Source organism: Rhinolophus ferrumequinum, chromosome 8, assembly GCF_004115265.2.
Source record: "Rhinolophus ferrumequinum isolate MPI-CBG mRhiFer1 chromosome 8, mRhiFer1_v1.p, whole genome shotgun sequence".
NCBI classification, from domain to species: Eukaryota; Metazoa; Chordata; class Mammalia; order Chiroptera; family Rhinolophidae; genus Rhinolophus; species Rhinolophus ferrumequinum.
Genome location: NC_046291.1, coordinates 62523321 through 62547211, shown reverse-complemented (window position 1 = coordinate 62547211; position 23891 = coordinate 62523321). Strand labels below are relative to the sequence as shown.

General features: G+C 34.9%; 1 protein-coding gene and 1 pseudogene across 7 annotated transcripts in view; one reads left to right on the top strand and one right to left on the bottom strand.

Moving 5' to 3' along the window:
• The window catches only part of MARCHF7 (membrane associated ring-CH-type finger 7), a 50245-nt gene that overhangs the window by 13135 nt on the left and 13219 nt on the right, over positions 1 to 23891 (top strand). For 4 of the 7 annotated variants that reach the window (XR_004423718.1, XR_004423717.1, XM_033112791.1 and 1 more), the window contains exons 2-6: positions 3690 to 3853; positions 12081 to 12270; positions 13884 to 14051; positions 15688 to 16795; positions 19288 to 19457. Coding sequence is in view for 4 of the 7 variants with exons in the window: in XM_033112791.1 (XP_032968682.1) it covers positions 3701 to 3853; positions 12081 to 12270; positions 13884 to 14051; positions 15688 to 16795; positions 19288 to 19457 (1789 nt within the window). In the remaining 3 variants the exon portion in view is untranslated. The remainder of the gene's footprint in view (positions 1 to 3689; positions 3854 to 12080; positions 12271 to 13883; positions 14052 to 15687; positions 16796 to 19287; positions 19458 to 23891) is intronic. The other 3 variants (XR_004423719.1, XM_033112793.1, XM_033112792.1) reach the window with 1 other exon arrangement.
• LOC117026197 (40S ribosomal protein S12-like) lies at positions 4217 to 4684 on the bottom strand (annotated as a pseudogene).

Here is a 23891-nt window from a genome sequence, read left to right as displayed (position 1 = left end):
TAATAATTGTCCTGGGGTAATGAGCGCAAATTAGGACTTTTCTGGCCATAAACTAGGACTGTTCTAGGCAAACCAGGAAATACGATCATCTTACTTAACAGGAAAACAGCAGTCCTTTGCCCTACCCTATTCTCTCATTCCTAGTCCCATTTTCCAAAGGCAGCAAACCTCAACTTTTTAGCTCTTCTAGGATTTACCTTCATATTTCTAAATGATGTGTTTGTACTGTTATGTCATGATTTTTCAATATTGTGTATGTTTTCCTTATTCAGCATTGTCCTTACTTCCCCTAACCAGCATCAACCCACCTCGTGTTTGCAGCAAAATCAGTAGACTGTTTATATTATTATAACTATGTAAATAGTAAAGAGTTCACCCAAACACAGCAATAGCTCCTTTCTTGATTAATAGTTCTATTTTCCAAAGTTAGAAAATTTATTAAATTGCCTTTGTTCTATGTACTCCGCATTTTCTTTTCCAATTGCCACATACCAAAATAGTTTCCATTTGATGCTATTTTTTCCTTAGAACTTTGCTTCCATTATCTGTCATCCTGCTCCAGTCTTGATAAGTTCCCTATGCTTTCTACATAACTTTTGTAACTGTTTCTGGTTTTGTGTCTGTTCTTCAGTTCCTCACACTCCCATTTCGCTAGGGCATGCTCTTCACTTAGCTTCCTCTGGTTTTTGTTTTATTTTTCGATTGGTTTTTAAAAGATTGTGCACATCTGAAATTGTGTCCTGTTCTTCTCCATCTCACGTTTAGTTGTCAGATTGGAATTCAAGCCATACATTTTTCTCAGTACTACAATTATTGCTTCATTGTCTTAAAAGTGTTTAAAGGTGTAATTAAGGAAGCCATTCTGATTACTTTGGTATGTGACCTGTTTTTTCTCTCGTAACTTATAGGTGTTCTGAAATTTCACGATGATAAATTGTGCTGAGTGTTGGTCTTTCTTCCTTTGATTTGCTGAGTACTCTTGAACCTTTCAATGTGTGGACTTATATCTTTAATTCTAGATTCTTTCATTTCTTTGATAATTTTTTTCCTCCATTTTCTTCTCTTTCTTTATAACTATATTACAGCCAAATGATAACTCCCTTGGACAATTCTCCTATTTTCAAGTTAAATTTTCTACTTCTGGGAGGTTTACTCAGTTTACTCCCAATTCTTACGTTGAATTTATTTCAGTGTATCACATTTTTAAAAAAGTGTATCACATTGTGAATTTCCATAGGCTTTTTATTATACTGTAATTGCTTTCTCAAGCATCCTGTTACTATTTATGAATGAATGTCTTATCCCTTTGAGGATAGTAATTAGCTTCTTTCCCCAGATTTTCTCTCAATTCCTTTTTTTATTGTTAACTTTGTTCTTTCATATAGGAACTCTTCCTTGGATACCTAGTGATCCTTGATGTTTGTCTATTAAGCACTAAAAAAGTTGATTAGAAACTCTTGGTGAGTAGTGGACTTTGCTTTGGGGTAGGTAAACTAGCTTTGCAATTAGGAGCATTCAAAATGTTGATATCCAGAAATCCTATTTCTGGTGTTCCGTTTGGTGATCCAAGAGTAAAATCCTGACAACGTTGTAGAAACAAAACCAGGAAAGAGTCCTTGGGTCTCAACATTGAGTATATAGATTTTCTTTTATTCCTTATACTTAACTCCCACAGAGATGATTGTATATTTGGGGCGGGGGGGATTGCTTGTGAGATCCTTATTCTCCAGAGAATAAATATCCTATTTTTAGAAGAATGAACCTAGGGGAAGACTTTGGGGTTTTACTGCTCCAACTACAGATTTTAATTCGACAACTGTCTTTTCAACCCTTTTTATGGTACTTTGAACCCCCAGGTCTTGATTCTTTCCAGAGTGCTAAGGTCAAATGCTTTGCTTGTAGTTCTACCTCTTTCTGAGTACATAGGGTGTAGTTTTGTCCTTTGCTGAATTATTCTGCTTCTCCTACTTTGGATTTTCCAAACATACATTGAAATCTCTTGCCTTCTATGGCCCTGCTTCCTGTTGTTTTCATGGTAGAGCTTTTGGATTAATTTACTTCATTTTATAGGGGTTTTGAAAAGAGGGGCCAAAATAAATGTATTCGTATGAGGATAACCTGTCATGTATAACTAGAAATTCAGAACTGTCCTTTTTGATAAGCTTTCTTTGATTTAATCATATTCCACTGTATAGCTTTTACTCTGGTTTTTCATTAGCTAGATATTCTTAGTTTAATTGATATTGAACTTGTGTCATATCTTTTTCATGTTTGCTATGCCTTCTGCAATATAAACCATATATTTTGTTTTTTGCTCTCTTCATCCTCTCTTCTGCTATTCCTGATACCATATTTTTAAGACAGATTTTATTGAAAAAGGAAATTCTTATGTAGTAACTTTTCAGGTAGAAAGGTGGTTGATCCAAGACTTATAAGTTAGAAAGCTTTTATATGCTTAAAACGAATTAGGTATTTTTAACTTAAATGTTTAAATTTGAATGTTCTAATATAGCCAGTATATACGGTACCTTAATCCAAACTAAGCATCAAGTAAGTGAAGTATATCTGTTTATACTTTCCTTAATTTCAAGAACATTCCCAGGACAATAAGGGAATAATTTTTGACCTTGAAAGTGGGTAGGAGAAGTTGAAAAGATTATTGTGATTTCTTTTTATTTGCTACTTTCTTTTGCCCTTCTTTGTACTCTCAAGACTGGTGGCATCTCAGTTATCCAGAGGCCTCATTGTAAATCCTTTCCCCAGGAAACTTAAATTTTTTTTTTTTATAAAAGTAATATCTTTATAGCAGCACTATTAGTAATAGCCTAAAACTGGAAACAGTCCAGTGTCCACAGTAGAACAGGCAAGTGAATTCTGTGTGTGAATTCTATAAAATACTATATAAACCAATTAGAGTGAACTTACTATTAATACAACTGCATGCAACAATACAGATGAATCTGACAAACATATTGTTGAGCAAATGATACCAGACATAAGAGAGTACCCTTTATGTGATTCCATTTGTATATAGTTAAAAATCTGCTATAGCAGTGGTTACTCTTGGGCTGGGTTGAAGAATGTTTAGTGAAGAAAACTTAGAAATTATTTTCACTTTTGAGAAGGGGAGATAGACAGGAAAACAAATGTCCACATAAGGTAGAATGATGTCTTAATAAAAGTATGTACAAAGGGGAAGCTCACAATGGAAAATGCTTGTTTTAAGACCATGACCAGGAAGAGAATGGGGAATGTGTAGACTTGCTAGGCATACAAAGGCCTATGAAAGCATATTGTGTGCAAATAGTACAATGTAGCTAATGTTCACAGTACCAGTATTGAACACTAATAATAGGTAATCAAGGAATAGCAAGATAATCAAGGGCAAATTCATGTAGGATTTTATAGAGAGACAAAATTGACTAAGGAAAAGAGCCCAGGCTTTGGAAACAACAATCAGTTCCTTATCCCATTTCTGTGTGCTGCATTTTATGGACAGTAGGGAGCCTTTGATAGAATGTAGACCTTTGCTTCATAGAAGAGGGGTGATGATAGTCTCATAATTTACTATGCCAGATAGAGTTAATTTGCCTGGTTAATTTTTATTTGAGCTGATGATAAAGGAGGATTAAGAATAGAAGGTTTGCATGTTTTCCCAAAGGCAATTAATCAAAATTTGCATTTCACAGGAAACCTTAAGATGGAGTCTAAACCTTCAAGGATTCCAAGGAGAATTTCTGTTCAACCATCCAGTTCTTTAAGTGCCAGGATGATGTCTGGAAGCAGAGGAAGTAGTTTAAATGATACCTATCACTCGAGAGACTCTTCATTGAGACTGGATTCTGAATATCAGGTAACCTCTTAACTTGGAATATATATACACAGTCTCTTTTTTAGAATCTTGGGGGCCACATGTTTTTTTAGATTTTAGATAAATAGTCGTGTGTGTTTATAACACCCTCAGCTGAATCTGAAGCATTATGTAGTCAAAACACATTTAATGTGCCTGCAGCAAAATGAAAAACTTTTGGACTTCAGAATTATGAATAAGGGATTATAAAATCATCATACTTTACAAAGACTTGAGAACCTTTTAACTTAAAAACATAAATATCAATTTAAGTATAAATTTATGTCAGTGTAGAAGATTTCGTCAAAAGACTAAAAAGTTGCATCTTTTAAAAATTTTTTATTGAAATAAGCCCAGTTTATTTGTTCACTTCTTGCATTTGAAGTACTCCTCGATGTCATCTTTGGCCTGAGACTTTGCCATAGGCCTTAACCACCACACACCTGCAACCAACCACTTTACAAGGTTTTCACTCTCTGTTGATTTTACAGAGGCCTACCCATACCCTAGTTTCTTGTCGTCATCAACCTTAATTAGGTTGATTTGGTGTGCAGCACAGAGAGCCTCCACCAACTTGATGTACATAGGTTCATTGCAGTTGGATGTAAGCACTCAAAGATGGGCTTGGCGCTTGTCTAAGGCTTTGGCAGATTCGTAGAATCCACATACTAGGCCATTGTGAACGAGGGTGGTCTTCGGCATCTCTTGTAAAGCAGTATTAATGTCCGTTACACCTCCAGCAGCAGTGCTTTCCTTCTCCATGGCGGTGGGTTATGGTGGAGCTGAATCTTGAATGCCTCCAAGCTACTGTGTGGCAGTAGGGAAAGAGCTGCATCCGTTTTCTTGAACATTATGTTTATTCGTCTGACTTTTCTCTGTGAATATACAAAGAAATGATGGAATAATGATTGTTGTGTTTTTCTTTTTGACAATATAGCTTCTAAATATTTTGCTTTAGTGGTAGGTGATTGTAAAATTAATAGGCTGTTTTGTGAGGATACATTACTAACAATCTTTTAGATGAATTTGGGTTAATAATCTACAATAAACTACACAAGTACTCTTTTCTTGATGTAGCTAATTTTCCTTAGGGCTGACAGCACTTTGGTTTTTGAAAAGCCTTATTAGGGGTATAACACAGTAGTTCTGGTATAAAACACTAGAAAGCTCAGAAAGCATAATTTGTAGGTTAGAAACCTAGATCCTTTAGCTGTCACTTTGCTACCACCTCCCCTTCCACTCCAGCAGTAAGCAGCCACTAATCTACTTTCTGTTTCTCTAGATCTTCCTATTTTGTAGTTTCAGACACATGAGTGGAAACATACACTGTATGATCTTTTGTGACTCGCTTCTTTTACTTAGCATGTTTTTAAGGTTCATCTGTGTTGTAGTACATATCATCAGTATTTCATTCCTTTTATGGATCAATAATATTCCATTGTAAGGATGGATATACCACGTTTTGTTTATTCATTCATCATGATGGATATGCAGGTTGTTTTCACCTTTTGACTATTATGAATATAATGTTGCTATAATCATTTATGTGCAAGTTTCTGTGTGGACTTACATTTTCAGTTATTTTGTGTATATGCTTAAGGGTAGAATTGCTAAATTACATATATGGTAACTCTGTGTTCAGTTACTTGAGTAATTGCTAGACTGTTTTCCAAAATGGCTGGACCATTTTGTATTTCCACCAGTAGTTGTATGTGAGGGTTCGGACTTCTCCACATCCTCGCCTACATTTATCCTACATTTTGATTCTAGCCATCCTATCGTGGGTGTAAAGTATTATCTCATTGCAGTTTCCATTTAGAGTTCCTTGTTGTCTCATGATGTTGAGCATCTTTTCATGTGCTAATTGGCTTTTTATATTTTTGAGGACTGTCCATTCACTTCGTTTGCTCATTTTTAAATTGGGGTATTATTTTCATATTGAGTCATAAGAGTTTTTAATTTCAAATTCCACTTTTTCACTGCTGATATACAAGAAAGTGATTGACTTTTGTATATTAACCCTGTATCCTGCAACCTTAACTATAATCATTTAGTCTTTCCAGGAGATTTTTTTGGTGATTCTGACAGATTTCTACATAGATGATCATATCTTATGCAAATAAAGTTTTATGTCTTGCTTCCCAATCTGTATACCTTTTACTTCCTTTTTTGCCTTACTGCATTAGCTAGAACTTCCAGTACATTGTTAGAAAGGAATGGTGAAAAGAAGAATAAAATAAGCCCAAAGTTAGTATAAGGAACGAAATAACAAAGATCAGAACATAAATAAATGAAACACGGTCTGAAAAGAAAATAGAAACGATAAATAAAACTAGCAGTTGTCACTTTGAAAGGATTAACAAAATAGACAAACCTTTAACTAGTCTCACAAAGGAAAAAAGAGGGCTCAAATAAAAGAAATGAAAAAGGAGATGTTACGCATGATGACACAGAAATACAAAGGATCGTAAGAACTACTGTGAGCAGTTATATACCAAAAAATTGAACAAGCTATAAAAATGAACAATTTCCTAGAAACACACATCCTACCAAGACTGAATCATGAAGAAATAGAAAATCTGAACAGACAAATAGCAAGGAGATTGAATCAATAATCAAAAACCTCTGAATAGTCTCATATGAGATTACTTCACTTATGGATGTTACCAAACATCTAAAGAATTAGTACCTATCCTTCTCAAACTCTTCCAAGAAAAAGGAAGAGGAGGTAACACTTCCTCATTTTATGAACCCATTAATACCCTGATACCAAAACCACACAAGGATACTACAAAAAAAGAAAATTATTGGTGAGTATCCTGGATGAACATAGATGGAAAAATCCTCAACAAAATATTAGCAAACCAAATTCAAGGATCATACATCATGATCAAGTGGGATTTATTCCTGGGATGTAAGACTGGTTCAATATCTGCAAATCAATGTGATACATCACATTAATGAAACCAAGGATAAAAATCATGTAATCATCTCAGTAGATGAAAAGCATTTAACAAAATTCAACATCCATTTATGATTTTAAAAACCTCAACAAAATTGGTATAGAAGGAATGTACCTCAGCTTAATAAAGGCCAGATATGATAGTTACACGGAGAACATCATAGTCAGTGGTGAAAAGCTGAAAGCTATTCCTCTAAGTTCAGGAATGACACGTGAGACAAGGATACCCGCTCTCGCCACCTTTATTCAACACAGCATTGGAAGTGCTAGCCAGAGCAGTTAGGCAAGAAAGAAAGAAAAGGCAACCAGATTGGAAAGGAAGGAGTAAAACTCTGTATTTGCAGATAACATTGTATATAGAAAGCCCTAAAGATTCCACCAAAAAAAACCCTATTAAAACTAATAAATTCAGTCAAGTTGCAGGATACAAAATCAATATACAAAAATCAGTTGCATTTCCACATACTAAAGCACTATCAGAAACTGAAATTAAGAAAAAAAAATTCCATTTACAATTGCATCAAAAAGAATAAAATACCTAGGAATTAATTTAACGAAGGAGGTGAAAGACCTGTACACTGAAAACTGTAAGATGTAGATGAAAGAAATTGAAGACACAAATAAGTTGAAATCTATTCCATGCTCATAGACTGGGAGAATTAATATTGTTATGATGTCCATACTACCCAAAACTATCCACAGATTTAATACAATGCCTATCAAAATACCAATGGTGGTTTTTTTTTTTATATAGAAATAGAACAAACAATACCAAAATTTGTATAGAATCACAAAAGACCTCAAGTAGCCAATGCATTCGTAAGAAAGAAGAACAAAGCTGGAGGCATCATGCTTCCTGGTATCAAACTATATTACAAATCTATAGTAAGCAAAACAGTATGGTATTAGCATAAAAGGAGACACAGATCAATGGAACAGAACAGAGAGCCCATAAGTAAACCCATGCATTTAGGGTCAAACAATTTACCACAAAGGAGTCAAGAATGTACAATGGGGAAAGGACAATCTTTTCAATAATTTTTGTTGGGGAAACTATACAGCCACATGCCAAAGAATGAAACTGCACCACTATCTTAGATTATACCCCCAAATTAACTCAAAATGGATTTAAGACTGGAATGTAAGACCTGAAATCAAAATACTTTGGAGAGGGCCGGCCCGGTGGCTCAGGCGGTTAGAGCTCCATGCTCCTAACTCCGAAGGCTGCCGAAGGCTGCCGGTTCGATTCCCACGTGGGCCAGTGGGTTCTCAACCACAAGGTTGCTGGTTCAACTCTTCCAGTCCCGCAAGGGATGGTGGGCTCTGCCCCCTGCAACTAAGATTGAAACACTGCACCTTGAGCTGAGCTGCCGCTGAGCATCCGGATGGCTCAGTTGGTTGGAGCGCATCGTCCAAACCACAAGGTTGCAGGTTTCGACTCCCACGGGGGATGGTGGGCTGTGCCCCTTGCAACTAGCAACGGCAACAGGACCTGCGCTGTGCCCTCCACAACTAAGATTGAAAGGACAACAACTTGACTTGGAAAAAAGTCCTGGAAGTACACACTGTTTCCCAATAAAGTCCTGTTCCCCTTCCCCAATAAAATAAAAAAATAAATTGTAAAAACCGCAATTACTTTTGCACCAACCTAATACTTAAAAAAAAGGGTTTTTCTAATTCAAGTATAGTTGGTATACAATATTTATATTAGTTTTAGGTGTATCATATAGTGACTCAACATTTTTATACCTTATGATGTGATTACCACAGTAAATCTGGTAATTATCTGTCACCATGCAAAATTAACACAATATTACTGACTATATTCCCCTTCACCTTTTCCACACATCATCCCCCACCCCCTCTGGCAACCGTCAGTTTGATCTCTGTTTCTATGAATCTGTTTTTGTTTTGTTTGTTCACTTGTTTCATTTAGTTTTTTTTTTTTTTTTTTTTTTAGATTCCACATGTAAGTGAAAGCATAGGGTATTTGTCTTATTTTACTTAGCATAATGGCATAGGTCCATCTATGTTGTTGCAAATGGCAAGATTTCGTTCTTTGTATTGCTGAATAATATTCCTGTGTGTGTGTGTGTGTGTGTGTGTGTACATCTTTTTCCATTCATCTGTTGATGGACACCTAGGTTGCCTCCATATCTTGGCTATTGTTAATAGCGCTGCAGTGAACATAGGGGTGCATATATACCTTTTTGAATTAGTGTTTTGGATTTCTTCAGATAAATACCCAGAAGTGGAATTACTGGGTCATAAGGTAATTATTTTTTGAGGAACCTCCACACTGTTTTTCATAGTGGCTGTGCCAGTTTTCATTCCCACCAGCGGTGCACCAGAGTTCCCTTTTCTCCACATGCTTGCCAAACTAGTTATTTGTTGACTTTTTGATAATAACCATTCTGACAGCTGTGAGGTGATACCTCGTTGCGGTTTTGATTTGCATTTCCCTGATGATTGGTGAAGTTGAACATCTTTTCGTATGTCATTTGGCCATCTGTATGTCTTTGGAGAATTGTCTGTTCATGTCCTCTGCCCAATCCAAAACCACTTTTTAAAGCATCTATTATCTACAAAGCAGTATATTTTTGGAGACAGACTCATTCCCTGATTTTATTTGGCCACCAGTAGTTCTAGACAGTGGAATAGATAAGATAGTGTATTGTTAAATGATTCCCATACTTTATTGTTAAAAGAATTCAGAACGGAAAAAAAATTAATTTCTTCAGACTGAGGATATTTGAGCGATGGATCAGGAAAAGGTTTGATTGTGAATTTAAGCCAGCAGAAAAAGTTTTGTTTTTCTTTTCCATATACTGATATTAATAAGCATTTTTGTCTCTGTGATGACGTACAGTTTTGCTACCTTTTAGAGTTGTGTCATGAAAATTGTTTCCTTTGTAGTGAGTGTTTCTTTATCTCACAAGTAGCCAATGCTAGGAAACTGATTTTAGACTTACTGTTTATTTCTCACATTGTCTCTAAATTTGAGTTTTTATCTTTTATAATTGCTCTCTGTTTCTATTACTTTTGTTGTAAGAACTTATTTCTTGCTATTCCAGTGACTTCGTAGTTGATTTTTCTACTCTCTGTTTATTCTACCCTTTTACCTTTCATAATGTTCTAAGGATCTTTATAAAAAGTAGTTGATCTGATGCTATATTCTCCTTCAATAGTTCCCAAAAATAATATTTATTTGCAGAAGTACTATTCAGTAGCAATTTGTTTAGTCCACGCAAAATGAGAAAAATATTGACGTTAAGGATTTTGTACAAATAAAATGTATTCAATTTAAAAGTCTTTTTATTTTGTTACATCCTTCGTGTTTTATGAGCACATAAAATGCCCTTTTAAAAAAATTGGGGACAAGATTAGATGGTATTTGCTGTTTTAGATTTCCTTGTCAAAAGTGTCAATTCTTTCTAAATTTTAAATTAAAACATTTTTTACTTTGTCTCTGAAATCCAGACGTATTAAATCATTGTCATGCAGGGGAATTTTCCTAATACCCTGATAATGGCACAGAAAATGGTTTAGTTTTGAATTATCTAATGAGTTTCATCTCTTGTGCTATTCCATTTCATTGATTGAGGCTCTTGTGGAATACGTGGTGCAAAAGGCTTGTGAAACCAAATTTGTGCTAAGGTGAAGAGTGCCACATTCAATTAGCAAAATACTCTCTGGGCAAGGGATGCATGAAATCCTGATGTAGCCTGTTCTTACTTTTTCAGCTGTAAATCCTCCTCTTTTCTGTATGTGTGCAGTTTATCTGTAAAGTTCCCTTAACGCATGCAGTATGTTTCTCATAATTGAAGCATATTAGAAGATCAAGTAAGTAGTAATGCTACAGAAGAATTTCCATGGTAGAGTGGTTAATATATCCTGTTGTGTTATCTATTGTATAATCTCCTTCCTCATTTGCCTGCCCAGTGAACCTTTACCACCTTTTATGAATCCTCATGTGATTTCCTCAGGCTCTTTTCTGTAAAACTTTCAACATACCTCCTGTTAGTCTTATTTATATTATAATTATTTATTTCCTCTTTATCTGTACTTTAGAACTCTTAGATGGAGCATATTATTTGGTTTCTTAACGTTTATCAACTGAATATTAGATTAACAAACTGAATTTATGGTTCATTCCATATGGTTCATTATGATACATTCCATTTTTAACTTTGTCAAGAAATATTACACTTATAAGAACATTGTTTGCTTTTAATATTCTTTAATAAAATCAACTGCACATACATGTTAAAATTATTTTAAAAATGTTTTCCTTTTATTCCCTAGAAATTACTTTTATTTTAGTCTTAGGTGTCTACAAGCAATTTAGGATTGTATGTCAAATGTATCTTTCTTAGTCTTTGTGTGTGTGTGTGTGTGTGTGTGTGTCTTTCTCTCCAGATAAGAACTTTGCAATGAAGGAAACTTCTTGTTAAATAAAAGGTCAATTTCAGTAATTGGGTTGAAATATGTTCTTACTTAAGCCTGTATTTTTAAGGAGACAGTTATCCTTTTCCTGTGGTGCATTATATTGGGTACACTGCTTAGCCAATTAAAGAGTTAGGGAGAAATAAAATAATTTGTACATTGTGAGTAACTTTAATGTTTTGTGTTTTATTTTGTGTATGTATATTTGTATATTATTATAATAGAGAAAACCTTGAGCTAAGAGTTTTAAAATATGTACTTGTTTTAGCTGTAACTTGCTTCATTGATGAAGAAATTCCAGATATTTAGATTTCTTTTAAAACATACTCTCTATAGTGTTATAGGATTATATTTCTACGAATGAACATTAGATTCAGGGTAAATTTTTTATTACTTGAAAAATCGTATTTTTATAGTAGAGCATTCACAATCAGTTTATATATTAGTGCCTTTCTTGCTGTTTTGTCCAACTCTAAGTACAGGAAACAAGTTCCTCAGAATGTTGAAATGTTAAACTGGGAAAACAAAATGAATAAAGTTTTTACTCTTCAGTGTTTCCTAACAAAAGATGTTTATATACAGTTATACAGAAGACTTAATCTAAAGCAGATTTTTCACTCAACAAAATACAATTGCAGTATGAAGTAAAGGGACAAGTGGGTAGGAGGGTAGAAAGACTGAAAAATCTGCATGGTAGAAAAAGTTGTGTATGTGAGGAATGACAGGTCCTTTGGGAATGTGGAGTGTATTAGAGTATTGTAGATTAAATTTAATATTGCATGCAAACAATTTGTTCTTTACATTTTTTTTTTTAATTTATAGTCTCCATCTGCATCTGCATCTCCATTTCAGTCTACATGGTATAGTGAGTCTGAGATAACTCAGGGAGCACGCTCGAGATCACAAAACCAGCAACGGGATCACGATTCAAAAAGACCTAAACTTTCCTGTACAAACTGTACATCTACCTCAGCAGGGAGAAATGTTGGACATGAATTAAATGCAGTATCAGGTAACAATTAAATTTGTTTACGTGTCATTATATTTGTATTTTGGACTAAAGCCCTTTTCCCAAGACATGAGAAAAACAAGTAGAGCACACGTAAGACAGTGAATCAGAAATGTAATGGAGTTTCCAACATCCTACTTTAAATTAGTGCTAGAACTGAAATTAACTCTCCATTTTGAATTTTTGTTCTAAATTTCCTACAAATGTTTTATACAAACAGGATATTTGCAAATGTTAATTGATTGGAGTAGCTGATAATGTAGGTATGGTGATCAAATTGGTAAAAGTGGCATGGGAGATAAATTTTTAAATTGTTACTAGGAAAGCCAATTTTTCTGAAGTAGATTAAAAATATTTTAAGGCGTGTCTTTTGTAAATGATCAACATTGTGGTAATATATTTATTTTCAGAAAATATAGAAATTCTTTAGCTAAAAAATAGTTGGTGGCATTGTAGTAGGAATTCTACACTAGGAATTAGAAAGCCATGATTTAGCCCTCTAGCTGTGTGGCATTGGACAAGTCATTTAACCATTCTCGGATTTAGATGGCTTATCCGTAAAGCTTTATGTTTGGTATTTTGTACTCACAGACACATTTGTTGCATAAATTGAAAAGATCCTTTGTTGAGAAGGCAGGAGGCTCCCTCCTCACTTACCCTCTTTAAATGAAACGCTAGCCAGTGCCTGAAATAGTTTTAAGGTGAGACAGAACTTGTGATGACACAATTGGAGATAAAATTCTTAAAATGCGTATGTATTACCAGTTGAATTAGTGTAAGCGATTCCTTTCTATTTTAATAGGCAGGACCGCCATGGGAAAGACACTGCCCATCTGAAGGATATTAAGAGTAGTGTGATGGGTAAGAGCAGACTGACCTCAACTTTGTAGACAAACACCACTGTGCAAAGATTTTTGTTCTCCTCTGCTCTCTAAAGGCATAGCATTAAATAACCCTGGGCCATTTTCCTTAATGAAGAGAAATTATTAAGGCTATTGGGACTAGGAGAGGAAGAACAAAAATTTCAAGGGAAATAGTAAGGGGGGGGAGTTTTCAGACTTTAATTTTTAAATTTATTTTTAAATGAAATATCTAACAAAATTTAGATTATAATTGCAATGATGCCTTAATTCTTCGACTAGGCATGAACCAAATGTGGTGGCAATGACAATATTTCTGATAAATACTAGTATTATGTAACCTACAGTACAATAGCTTCCATTACAAGATGGCTTTCATTTTGATTTTGGCTGTTTTCCAACCTCACTTTCATTGACTTCATGAAATTTTGCATCTTTGGCAAGCTTTGCATTGCATTTTGTTCTGTAATCATTTTACATCGTGCTTACATTGTACAGTCAGGTGTTCTAGAGAATGACTGAGACATTGGCATCATGGACAGGGATAGATTTTAGTGTTAGAGGAGAATGTGTTTGAGTAGGAAGTAAGTGATGAGTTCATTAGTGAAAAATTTTATGTTTTGCTAAATTTTGTTTGTGATTGCAACTATGTAACTGGGGATTCCTATTATAAGTCAGTGTATAATACCAAAGATTTGTTTTCATCAGAAACCTTGAAAGCTTTCTCTGAATTAAAACTTGTTTGATTATTTTAAGATTCTTCTTGGAGGCATAGTCAAGTTCCCAGATCTTCATCAATGGTACTTGGATCATTTGGATCTGACTTAATGAGAGAGAGGAGAGATTTAGAAAGGAGAGCAGATTCCTCCATTAGTAATCTTATGGATTATAGTCACCGGAGTGGTGATTTTACAACTTCGTCATGTATGTATAAACTGTATTGTTATATATAACTTACCTAAATGTTGTATTTTCCCGTTTATGTATATCACTAAAATCACAGTGCAAAAGAATAAATGAAGTGAATCTTACGAAAATTTCAAAAAAGCTTAATATGTTTCCTAGTACCTTATTTGTTTTGCTTTTAAAAATGTAAACAGTTTAAAATAGATGTGCATGGATATCCAGATTCTGTGTGCTGATAAATGTTTACTTGGATTTTTTTTCTTTTAAGAAAGTATATGTTGTAAAGTACAGTAAATAATTCTTGTATACTCGAGTATAAATTGCCTTATGTAGTGTAATAAATAATTACTTATTGTTAAATTTGAACTAAAGCTTGAAATCACCACTTTAAGACATAGTTTAGGAATACTTTCATTTAACATAGACACACTTTTATTTTCATTCAGTTGAAATAAAGGCCCACATCATTTGTCAGTGTACATAAGCTTTTGAAAAATAAAGACCATAAAACAATAGTACTAAGGAACTGAAGACAAAAAGTACTAATTGAAGTAGACAAATATAGCAGGCAAAGTGGAGTTAGATTTACATAGAAAATGCATTTGTTTTTAAAGGTTTTATTTTAAATAAACTTATTGATGCAATCCTTTGCTTTATTTAAGACAAATGAAAACATCTGTTTATTTGCTTGGCTTTGCATGCAGGAACTTTAGTGGCTAGTAATAATAGCTTCTAGGTTTGGGGGTATAAAAGTACAGGATAGAATAGATTTACCCCTAACAGTTTATCCTTTTATGAGACTCCATGTGTTAGCTCAGTTAGCAAGGTAGCTCTTAAACTAGGTGTGTGGATGAGTATTCTTTATAAAGGACTGCTAAGTATTTTTCATCCCATTTGAAATTCAGACCCACCAATGGTGTACTTTTTGTTTGTTTGTTTGGTTTGGTTTTTTGGTTTGTTTGTTTGTTTTTACCAGTGGTTTACTTTTCAAATTGCAGTTGTCAGGACTCTATTATTAAACTCATAGCTCCCAGCCAATATTAAAAAGCAAAGGTATGTTTGATAAGTAACCAGGGATAAGAACTACTTGTTACCTTGAAAGAAAAACAAAAGATTGGAGAAATTTTTAGCTGCAAGGTTTACCATAAAATCTCAGGTGTGATAATATTTATATGAAATGACTTTTATACTTATTGCAGAGTAAGAAAAATGTACAAAACACTGTCTCCCTAGTGTTATTTTGCTTTTATTTGTTACAAGAGTATTTACATTGAATTATTTAGCCCATTTAAAATTTCTTATCTGTTTAGATATTTAGATATTCTACCATATCAATTTCTGATCCAATAAATTCAACTGTTCTATCTTCCTCAAGTTGGTATATTGATATTTGCCTCTCATAAACTCTCATTTCTTTTGAGTTTGTAATATTGATGTTATTATACAGCAGTACTGGCTTTTTTCAAAGGTATAGAAAGAAAAGTACATTTATGGTTAACTATAATAATAGTTAAGCTGTGTAGTTATAATGTAGCAGTATTCCATTTGAATCCAGTGTTTCATTTTGACAGTAATTAGTAGGTAATATATGCAAATTTATTAATAGTAAAATTATTTCACATAATTGGTTATTTTTCCTTTCTTTCAAAAACAGATGTTCAAGACAGAGTTCCTTCTTCATATTCACAGGGAGCAAGACCAAAAGAGAACTCAGTGAGCACTTTACAATTAAATACATCATCCACAAACCACCAAATGCCTTCTGAACATCAGAACATACCATGTTCTAGGGACTCGAGTAGAAATTCTTTAAGATCAAATTTTTCTCCAAGGGAAGTGGAATCTCCTCAAAGCAGTGCAGAGCCTGGATTTTCTTATATTTCAAATAGAGATGAAGCCTCCACCATAAGCAATTCAGATAGGGTTGGTTCATCTCAAAGATCATTTCAAGAATCTTCTGACAATGAAGGTAGACGTACGACCAGGAGATTGCTATCACGTATAGCTTCTAGTATGTCATCTACTTTTTTTTCACGAAGGTCTAGTCAGGAATCCTTAAATACAAGATCATTGAGTTCTGAAAATTCTTACATTTCTCCAAGAATCTTGACAGCTTCACAGTCCCGTAATAATGCAGCATCAACTTCTGATGTTCCCGATCATAGGTCATCTGAAGCTTCTCAGGGATTTCGATTTCTTAGGCGAAGATGGGGTTTGTCATCTCTTAGCCAAAATCATAGCTCTGAGCCAGATTCGGAAAATTTTAACCAAGAATCTGAAGGTAGAAATACAGGACCCTGGTTATCTTCCTCACTTAGAAATAGATGCACACCTTTGTTCTCTAGAAGGAGGCGTGAGGGACGAGATGAATCCTCAAGGATACCTACCTCTGATATACCACCTAGGTCTCATCATATTTTTAGAAGAGAGTCAAATGAAGTGGTTCACCTCGAAGCACAGAGTGATCCCCTTGGGGCTGCTGCCAGCAGACCACAAGCACCTGCAGCACCGAGCAGTGCTGCCACCGGTGGCTCCACATCAGATTCGACGCACAGTGGGCGAAACACAGGAATAACGGGCATCCTTCCTGGTTCCTTATTCCGATTTGCAGTACCCCCAGCACTTGGAAATAATTTGACTGACAATGTCATGATCACGGTAGATATTATTCCTTCAGGTTGGAGTTCATCTGATGGAAAAAGTGATAAAACTAAAAGTGCACCTTCAAGAGACCCAGAAAGACTGCAGAAAATAAAAGAGAGGTAAATTTGAATACCTATTAAGCCCGTAAAGCAAGAGCTGATTAGAGAAAGAAGTCTTTATTTCTAAAATGGCTTCTTAAACATTGATACCTAAAATTTTTTCCTTTGAAATTTACAGTAAGATGTTAGCTTTGATGTTACCTCTTACTCAAACAGAAAATGGATGAGAAGTAACAGCAGTGGTAGGCACTGCGACATAGATTGCATCAAGAGATAATCTAAAGATTATTTTTAACCAGCTTTGGATAGAGATGTACGCAAAGTCAAAAATCTTAATCTCTTACTCTATTCCTTGGTTAAGTAGTGTTAAATGGGATTCTTTTTAAGATTTTTATAAAATATAGCTAACATACTTAAATGGGATTGTTAAGGGGGTCCAAGTGGTCATGGCTTATCAAGACAATCTGTTTTAGCCTTTACTAAGATGATTTATTTACTTGTAATTCTCACCTCAAATCTTTTTTGGAATGAAGTAAAATCATTTGCATAATTTTTTAAATTTGTTTATGAAGTCCAGGTATATACTGAATATTCTTTATGTGTTGTGACTATTTGGTAGACCAGTTTAAATTCAGGACGTAGAATCTTTTTATATGAATGAAATCTTTTTTAGAGTTGAAGATTGCTTACAAATCTCTGGTAAAAGTAAAAAGATGAAAGATCAGAGGTTTTATTCCTAACTTAATTAATTTTGCATTTTAGTATAGTTGTTGAGTTTTTTCACCCAGTAAATTCTAATGTTAAAATGGGATAGATAGAATAGTACATGTAAAATATACTTGTAGGAAGAAAAGACTATGTAAAACTAAGGTGGTGGGGTGTTCCGTGCTGTTTTTTCTTGTTCATAAAGGCCTGATGTAATGGAATTTGGGGGAGCATAGCTGTTATATCATTTTAGATTTTTGTTTTAGATTTAAGAAGACATTCAAATCTAATTCTGGGGATAAAGGGAGCTTTGCACGCTTTCTGAGATGTTGGGCACTGGGCTGCTATACAGAGAGTCCCAAAAACATGGACACACATTTTAAGAAAGGAAACTATTAAAATTGTAATACAATGAGTGGCGCTAGCATTCATTTGATTAATGTCATCTTTTGAGAGAATGTCATACTACACATGGGTACTATAATTCAATTCAACTTCGAAAAGTAATACATAGATAACATCTCTTAAAATGTGTACACTTTTTTGGCCTTCCCTGGTATTTCCATTTTTCCTTATATAGGACAAATTATACCACGGGACTATTCTCCTGCTTTTAAAATTTGCAGGTTTTCCTTCTTGGAGAAAAATTTACTCTGCCCTGATAGCGTTACCTTTAATGTTACTGTAGCAACTCCCTGTGATTGCAAGCTGTCTACTGAAGAATGTAGTTAACTGTTATATTAGTTGTGCTCAAAGTTAGGTTAATTTGAGTGCAGTGGTGTAAGCTGAGGGCAAAGTATTACCTTTAGCGATTTATAGAGAGAAACAATTTAAGCAGTACCACCCTGTCTGGTTAGGTAGTTTAAAATGCAGCATTTTTAAATTATTTTGCCATATCATTTGTGTGTTTATAGCGTTATTACATCTTTTGCTTATCCATGATGATTTTAAGGCACTCTGTATTTAAATTATAGTAGTTCCCCCTTATCTGAGGTTTCATTTTTTTGTGGTTTTGGTTACCTGTGGTCAGCTTCAATCTGAAAATATTAAATGGAAAATTCCAGAAACGAACAATTCATCAGTTTTGTGCTCTTTTCTGAGTAGCATGATGAAATCTTCATGCCATGTAGCTCCATCCTCCCTTGATGAATATGCTGGAAATCATCCTTTTGTCCAGTATATTCACCCTGCTCTTACAGTACAATAAGATATTTTGAGAGAGACCATAGTCATATAACTTTTATTACAAAGTATTGTTATAGTTCTGTTTTATTAATCTCTCACTATGCCTACTTTATAAATTAAACTTTATCACAGGTATGTATGTATAGGAAAAAATGTATAGAGAGTTTGATATTATTCGCAATTTCAAGTATCCACTGGAGGTCTTGGAAGGTATTCCTCACAGATAAGGGGGGACTACTATAGTAATTGTAAAAAAATTGAATTTCCAAAATAAAAAATAGTTGAAACTATGAACCAAAAAAAGTTAAATGTAAAGATAAAACAGAAATATTTATACTTGACATCATACTTCTGGTTAAGCCAAGACGTGAAAATTACCTAACAGCTGTATACCTATTCCTCTTTCTACACATCTATTGTTGAATTCATTAGGAACCCATATAATTGTATGGGTTATTGTATCTTTAAGATATTTATTATAATTTTCATTCTCATTGTAATGGTTTTTTTTGTGGTGGTTGCTGTTTATTATTTGCTTTTTCCCCCCAGTGAGCGTGAGTGGAAATAATAATAGAGATGATATTTGGGATTATGTATGACTGGAAGTGACCAACCAAATGAGTTATGATGGCTCTGTTTAGGAAATGCCCCTTCTTTTCCAGCCTCCTTTTAGAGGACTCTGAAGAAGAAGAAGGTGACTTATGTAGAATTTGTCAGATGGCAGCTGCATCATCATCTAACTTGCTGATAGAGCCATGCAAGTGCACAGGAAGTTTGCAGTATGTCCACCAAGAGTGCATGAAAAAGTGGTTACAGGCCAAAATTAACTCTGGTAAGATTTACCCTTTTGTGTATTTTGTTTTCACAGTTTTCCCAAAAGATGCACATATGTATACATTTTAATTAACAAATCTTGTTATAATTTGTTGATTGTCAAATTTATACTCAAATTAGAAGTGTCTTGATTCTTGATCGTTTTTTGAAGCAAAACATTAAAGAGTCTTGATTGATAAATTTATAGTAGTGTTTCTTATATTCCATTTACACAACAAAGTATGTACTTCTTCATAGGTATAATAAAACTAATTTGTTATCATTGGTGGCCCTTATATCACGTAAGATCCCTTTGAGTCAAAGAAACATACTTATATGTACCAGCTATGTCCTTGAGAAAGATTGTTTCTAATGCTGTTGTCTAATAGTCTATTGTTGTGCAGTAACAATAAGTTTACTGTAGGGATGTATTTGTTCACTGAATGCCTGGTAGGGAGCCAGGCACAGTTCTAGATGTGAGATATAGAGTGATAAACAAGACACTTGCACTTGTGGTGATTGTATTGGGTGTTAAAGGAATGCTTTGTTGAGGTAAGGACATTTACACTGTACGGAGAGGGGCCAACTAATCAAGAATGAGGGCAAGAGCATTCCAGCAGAGGGAACAACTTCAAGTCCAAAGACTTGAAGGTCGGAATGACTTAGAACTGAATGAATGTCGGTGTGTCTAGACTATAATTTGTGGGCAAGGAAAGGGGTAATGCTGTTGGAATGAGGTTAGCAGAGACTACCTCATTCAAGACTTTTAGAGCTAATGTCTGAAGCTTAACATTTTTATCTGAAGGGCAGGGGAATGAAAAGATCTTATTTATATTTTGGCTGTTCTGTGGAGAACGGATTTTAGGGGGCCAAGAGTAGAAGCAGGAGGCCAACCAGGAATCTCTTGTGGCCAACCAAAAACCTGTCTTACCAGAGGTGGTGTCGTGGTGGTGGTGGTGGTAGAAATGTATGGATTCAGGTGTGTTTTTGGAGATAGATTCTGTAAGACTTGTCAATGGATTGGATGTAGAATAAAGGAGGAAGAACAATCAGGGAAACCTATATTTTTGCCATGAACAACTAAGTAAGTAGTCGGGTCATTTACTGAAATAAGACTGGGAATGGAATAAGTTTGGCAAAAGAAATCAAGAGTTCTATTTTGGAAATACATAGGAACTGCTTATTAGATAACCATATGGAAGTGTCAGCTAGGCAGTTAGCTAGACAAGCATGGTATTTCAGGGGGTACTAGCGCTGAAAATTACAGTTCGGGGACTCACGAGTACGTAAGTGATATTTTAAGCTTTGGGAATAGAGCAAGAGTAGATATTGTAATGAGCCCAGGACAGAGCCCTGTGGCAGCCAGATGTTTAGTGGGTACAGAGAAGATTTTGAGGAGGAAACTCAGTTTGGTAAGAAGAAAACTAAGAAAATGGAGTGTTATGTAAGGCCAAAAGAAGAAAGTATTATAAGAACAAAGAAATGACAGTTGGGTTTGGTAGCATGAATGTCCTAGATACCTTGTCTCAGTGGAGTGGTGGGGGTCAGAGCATGACTAGATTAAACTGAGGAGAGAAAATGAGGTCCGAGGGGAAACATAGATCGACCCTTCTTTGAATAATCTGTATTGTCAGGGAGATAGGAGATATAAGGAATTGGAGGGTTATATAGAGTCATGGGACGTGTTTTTGTTTTATTTTAAGATAGATTTTAGTGCATTTAAAAAATTTTAACAAGAATAACAATGGAGAGAAAAACATTATGAAAAGGAAAGGGAAAGATGGGATCCAGAGCACAAGTTGAGTAGCCTTTAATAGGAAAAAGGATATACTTCATTTCAAGAAGGCTAATGTTGATATGGATGTTGACCGGTTTGTTGCTTTGGTGAGAAGATGTCAATATAATTGTTTCTGTTTTCTTAGTAAAGGGAAGTAAGATCGTTAGCTGATTAGGGGACAGTTTTAAGCGATTTTGTGTGTGGGGAGGAAATAACATTCTAAGATGTTTTCAGGAAATATTAGTGTTCATAAAAATCAGTGACCATGAATGTTACTTAAAAATGAGATACATGTACATTTTAGAAGCAGTTTTTAGGTGCTTGGGTATAGCCCTGGATGGGTCTCAGTTCAGGGGGTTGGGAACTTTACCAGACAGATATAATGAAGGGAGTTAAGGGTATTTGTAAAGACATAATTGTGATCATGGAAATTAAAATCAGGAGTGGGGAGTAAGTACATCAACAAGTGGGTAGTGAGAAAGGAGTAGGGTATTTTTGAGTCTCGTTGACATTAAAGACAATTGCCAGAGTAGGTGAGCTGGAATGATGAACAATTGTAGGTACACAGGAGGAGAGGATGCTTAATATACAGATTTGGGAGAGTCGTGCAGTGAACTGTGATAACAGTGTCGAGTGTGACCATAGAGAGGGTAGCTGAGTGGGGAAGGATAATATTAGAAGCAAGGATTTTGAGGAAATCAGAATCAAAAAGTGAATGGTCTATGTGGATGTTGAAATAGCCAGGAATAAGTTGGTAAAAAAATATAGCCAGATGTTATAGTCATTAATGAATGAGAAGAAACTTGGAGTTTCAAAACAGCAATAATCAACCAGTTAGCTCAGTTGATTAAAGTGTGGGGGCCATCTGTCCCCACTTCTTGGTCCTGGGGTATAAGGGGTTGTGGGGAAAAAAACGGCTGCAGAAGGATATGTATCACTCTGATGGGCACTGTGGTTCCGGCATGAAGTTGAAGAGATCATTCAAACGAGATTGGTTATGAGAAGAATTTAATTATGTTAGACCATGGTTACCAGAGGACATAATGAAGTAACTAGGAGGGTGAGAAAGATGGGAAATTAGATCAATAAATAAATTAGATTAATAAATCTATATAATTGTGTGAGATTGATGGTCTGATAATAATACCTTGGTGACATAGGCAAATAGGTTGTGAGGCATGATGTCATTAATTTTAATTTTCATCATCTGTTGGAGGAAGGCGGGTAATCTGTTCGAGCTGGAGATAATAAGGCTGTTGGGAAACTGTCTTCCTGCAGCCAGGTAGCAAGGGTCTCCTTGGGGTGTGGGGTATTTTATTTATTTTTTTAAGCTAGCCTGATTCCAAAGCTAGAGGACAGATCGTCTTCACCAGTAGCAGCCTCTTGGCTGTGTGATATTATGACAGTCTTACAGGCTTTATTAGTCACTGCTGTGGAGTGTTGTTAAGATTTAAATGAGTGCTCAGCATGGTTCTGGACACTTAGTCAGGGCCCAGAAATGTTAGCTATTACCAAAATGAAAAACAACTTGTCTCATCTTCTGATACATTTGCAATTGGTTTGTGTATCTGGGGAAACAGTGTATTGTGTAAGAACACTGGCTTTGGAGATAACAAGCCTAGATTGGAATAATGGCTCTAACACTTAATTATACGATCTTGAGTAAGTTTTTTAACATTGGTTCTCACCCCAGGCTACTGATCAAAATTAACCATTGGTGTTTTAAAAAATGTAGATACCTCAAATCCATTTTGAACATTGTTACGTACGTCTGGGATTGGGCCTTAGTTCCGCAATGAGTAAAACTGAGTAATACTTAACCTCATAGGGCTGTTGTGAAAGTAAAATGAGATGGTGTTTATAAATAGTTTCTCATAGTACTGGACACATGATAAGTACTTACATGGGTTTTTTAAAGATGTGCTCAAATGAATGTAAAGATCTCAAGAACTGAACCTTCCTGATAAATTTTCACAAGCCTTTCTCACACTTACCATAAAGATCCCGTCTGGTAGAAGATTCATTCTAGTAGAGAGTGATTTAAACATTTATTAAGCAGTTGCCATATCTAGACTGTTAAATGATGTACAAAGACGAATGAAACAAGTCTAGTACAAGTTCAGGCAAATGTAGTCAGGGCCTCCTACACTGAGGTGGGGTATAATGGAAGGAGCGCTGGATTAAGGAGGTAGGAATAAATGAGTTCCTCCCAGCTGGGTATGAACAACTTCTGTGAGTCACTCATTCCATGGAAGAAAAAAATGAAGCCCTACGATGTAAGATAATTTGTATTAAATGATCTCCAAGGTTCATTATGCATATTTTGTGATCATGATAGTTTTCCTACTTTTGAATCAGAGAATAGTTTTAAGAAATGCCTGATAAGAGACAGCCTTCTAAATGTCTTTTGCATTCTTTGTATTTTCCATCAGGTCATAATATAGACTTACCCTGAATTTAGTTCAGTGGTACAATATTAATTTTCAAAAATTAAGAAAGTATTCTAGGTGCATTTTAATTTCAGCATCTTCATGTGTGCTAGACTCCTAAAACAACTGTTTTGTTCATATACTTGAAATATAGTGAATATCTTAATATAATTTGACTAAAGCACACTAAAGACATTACCTGAGAATAGTGTTCACTTCCCTTTCAGCTATTTTCTAGAGAATGCTT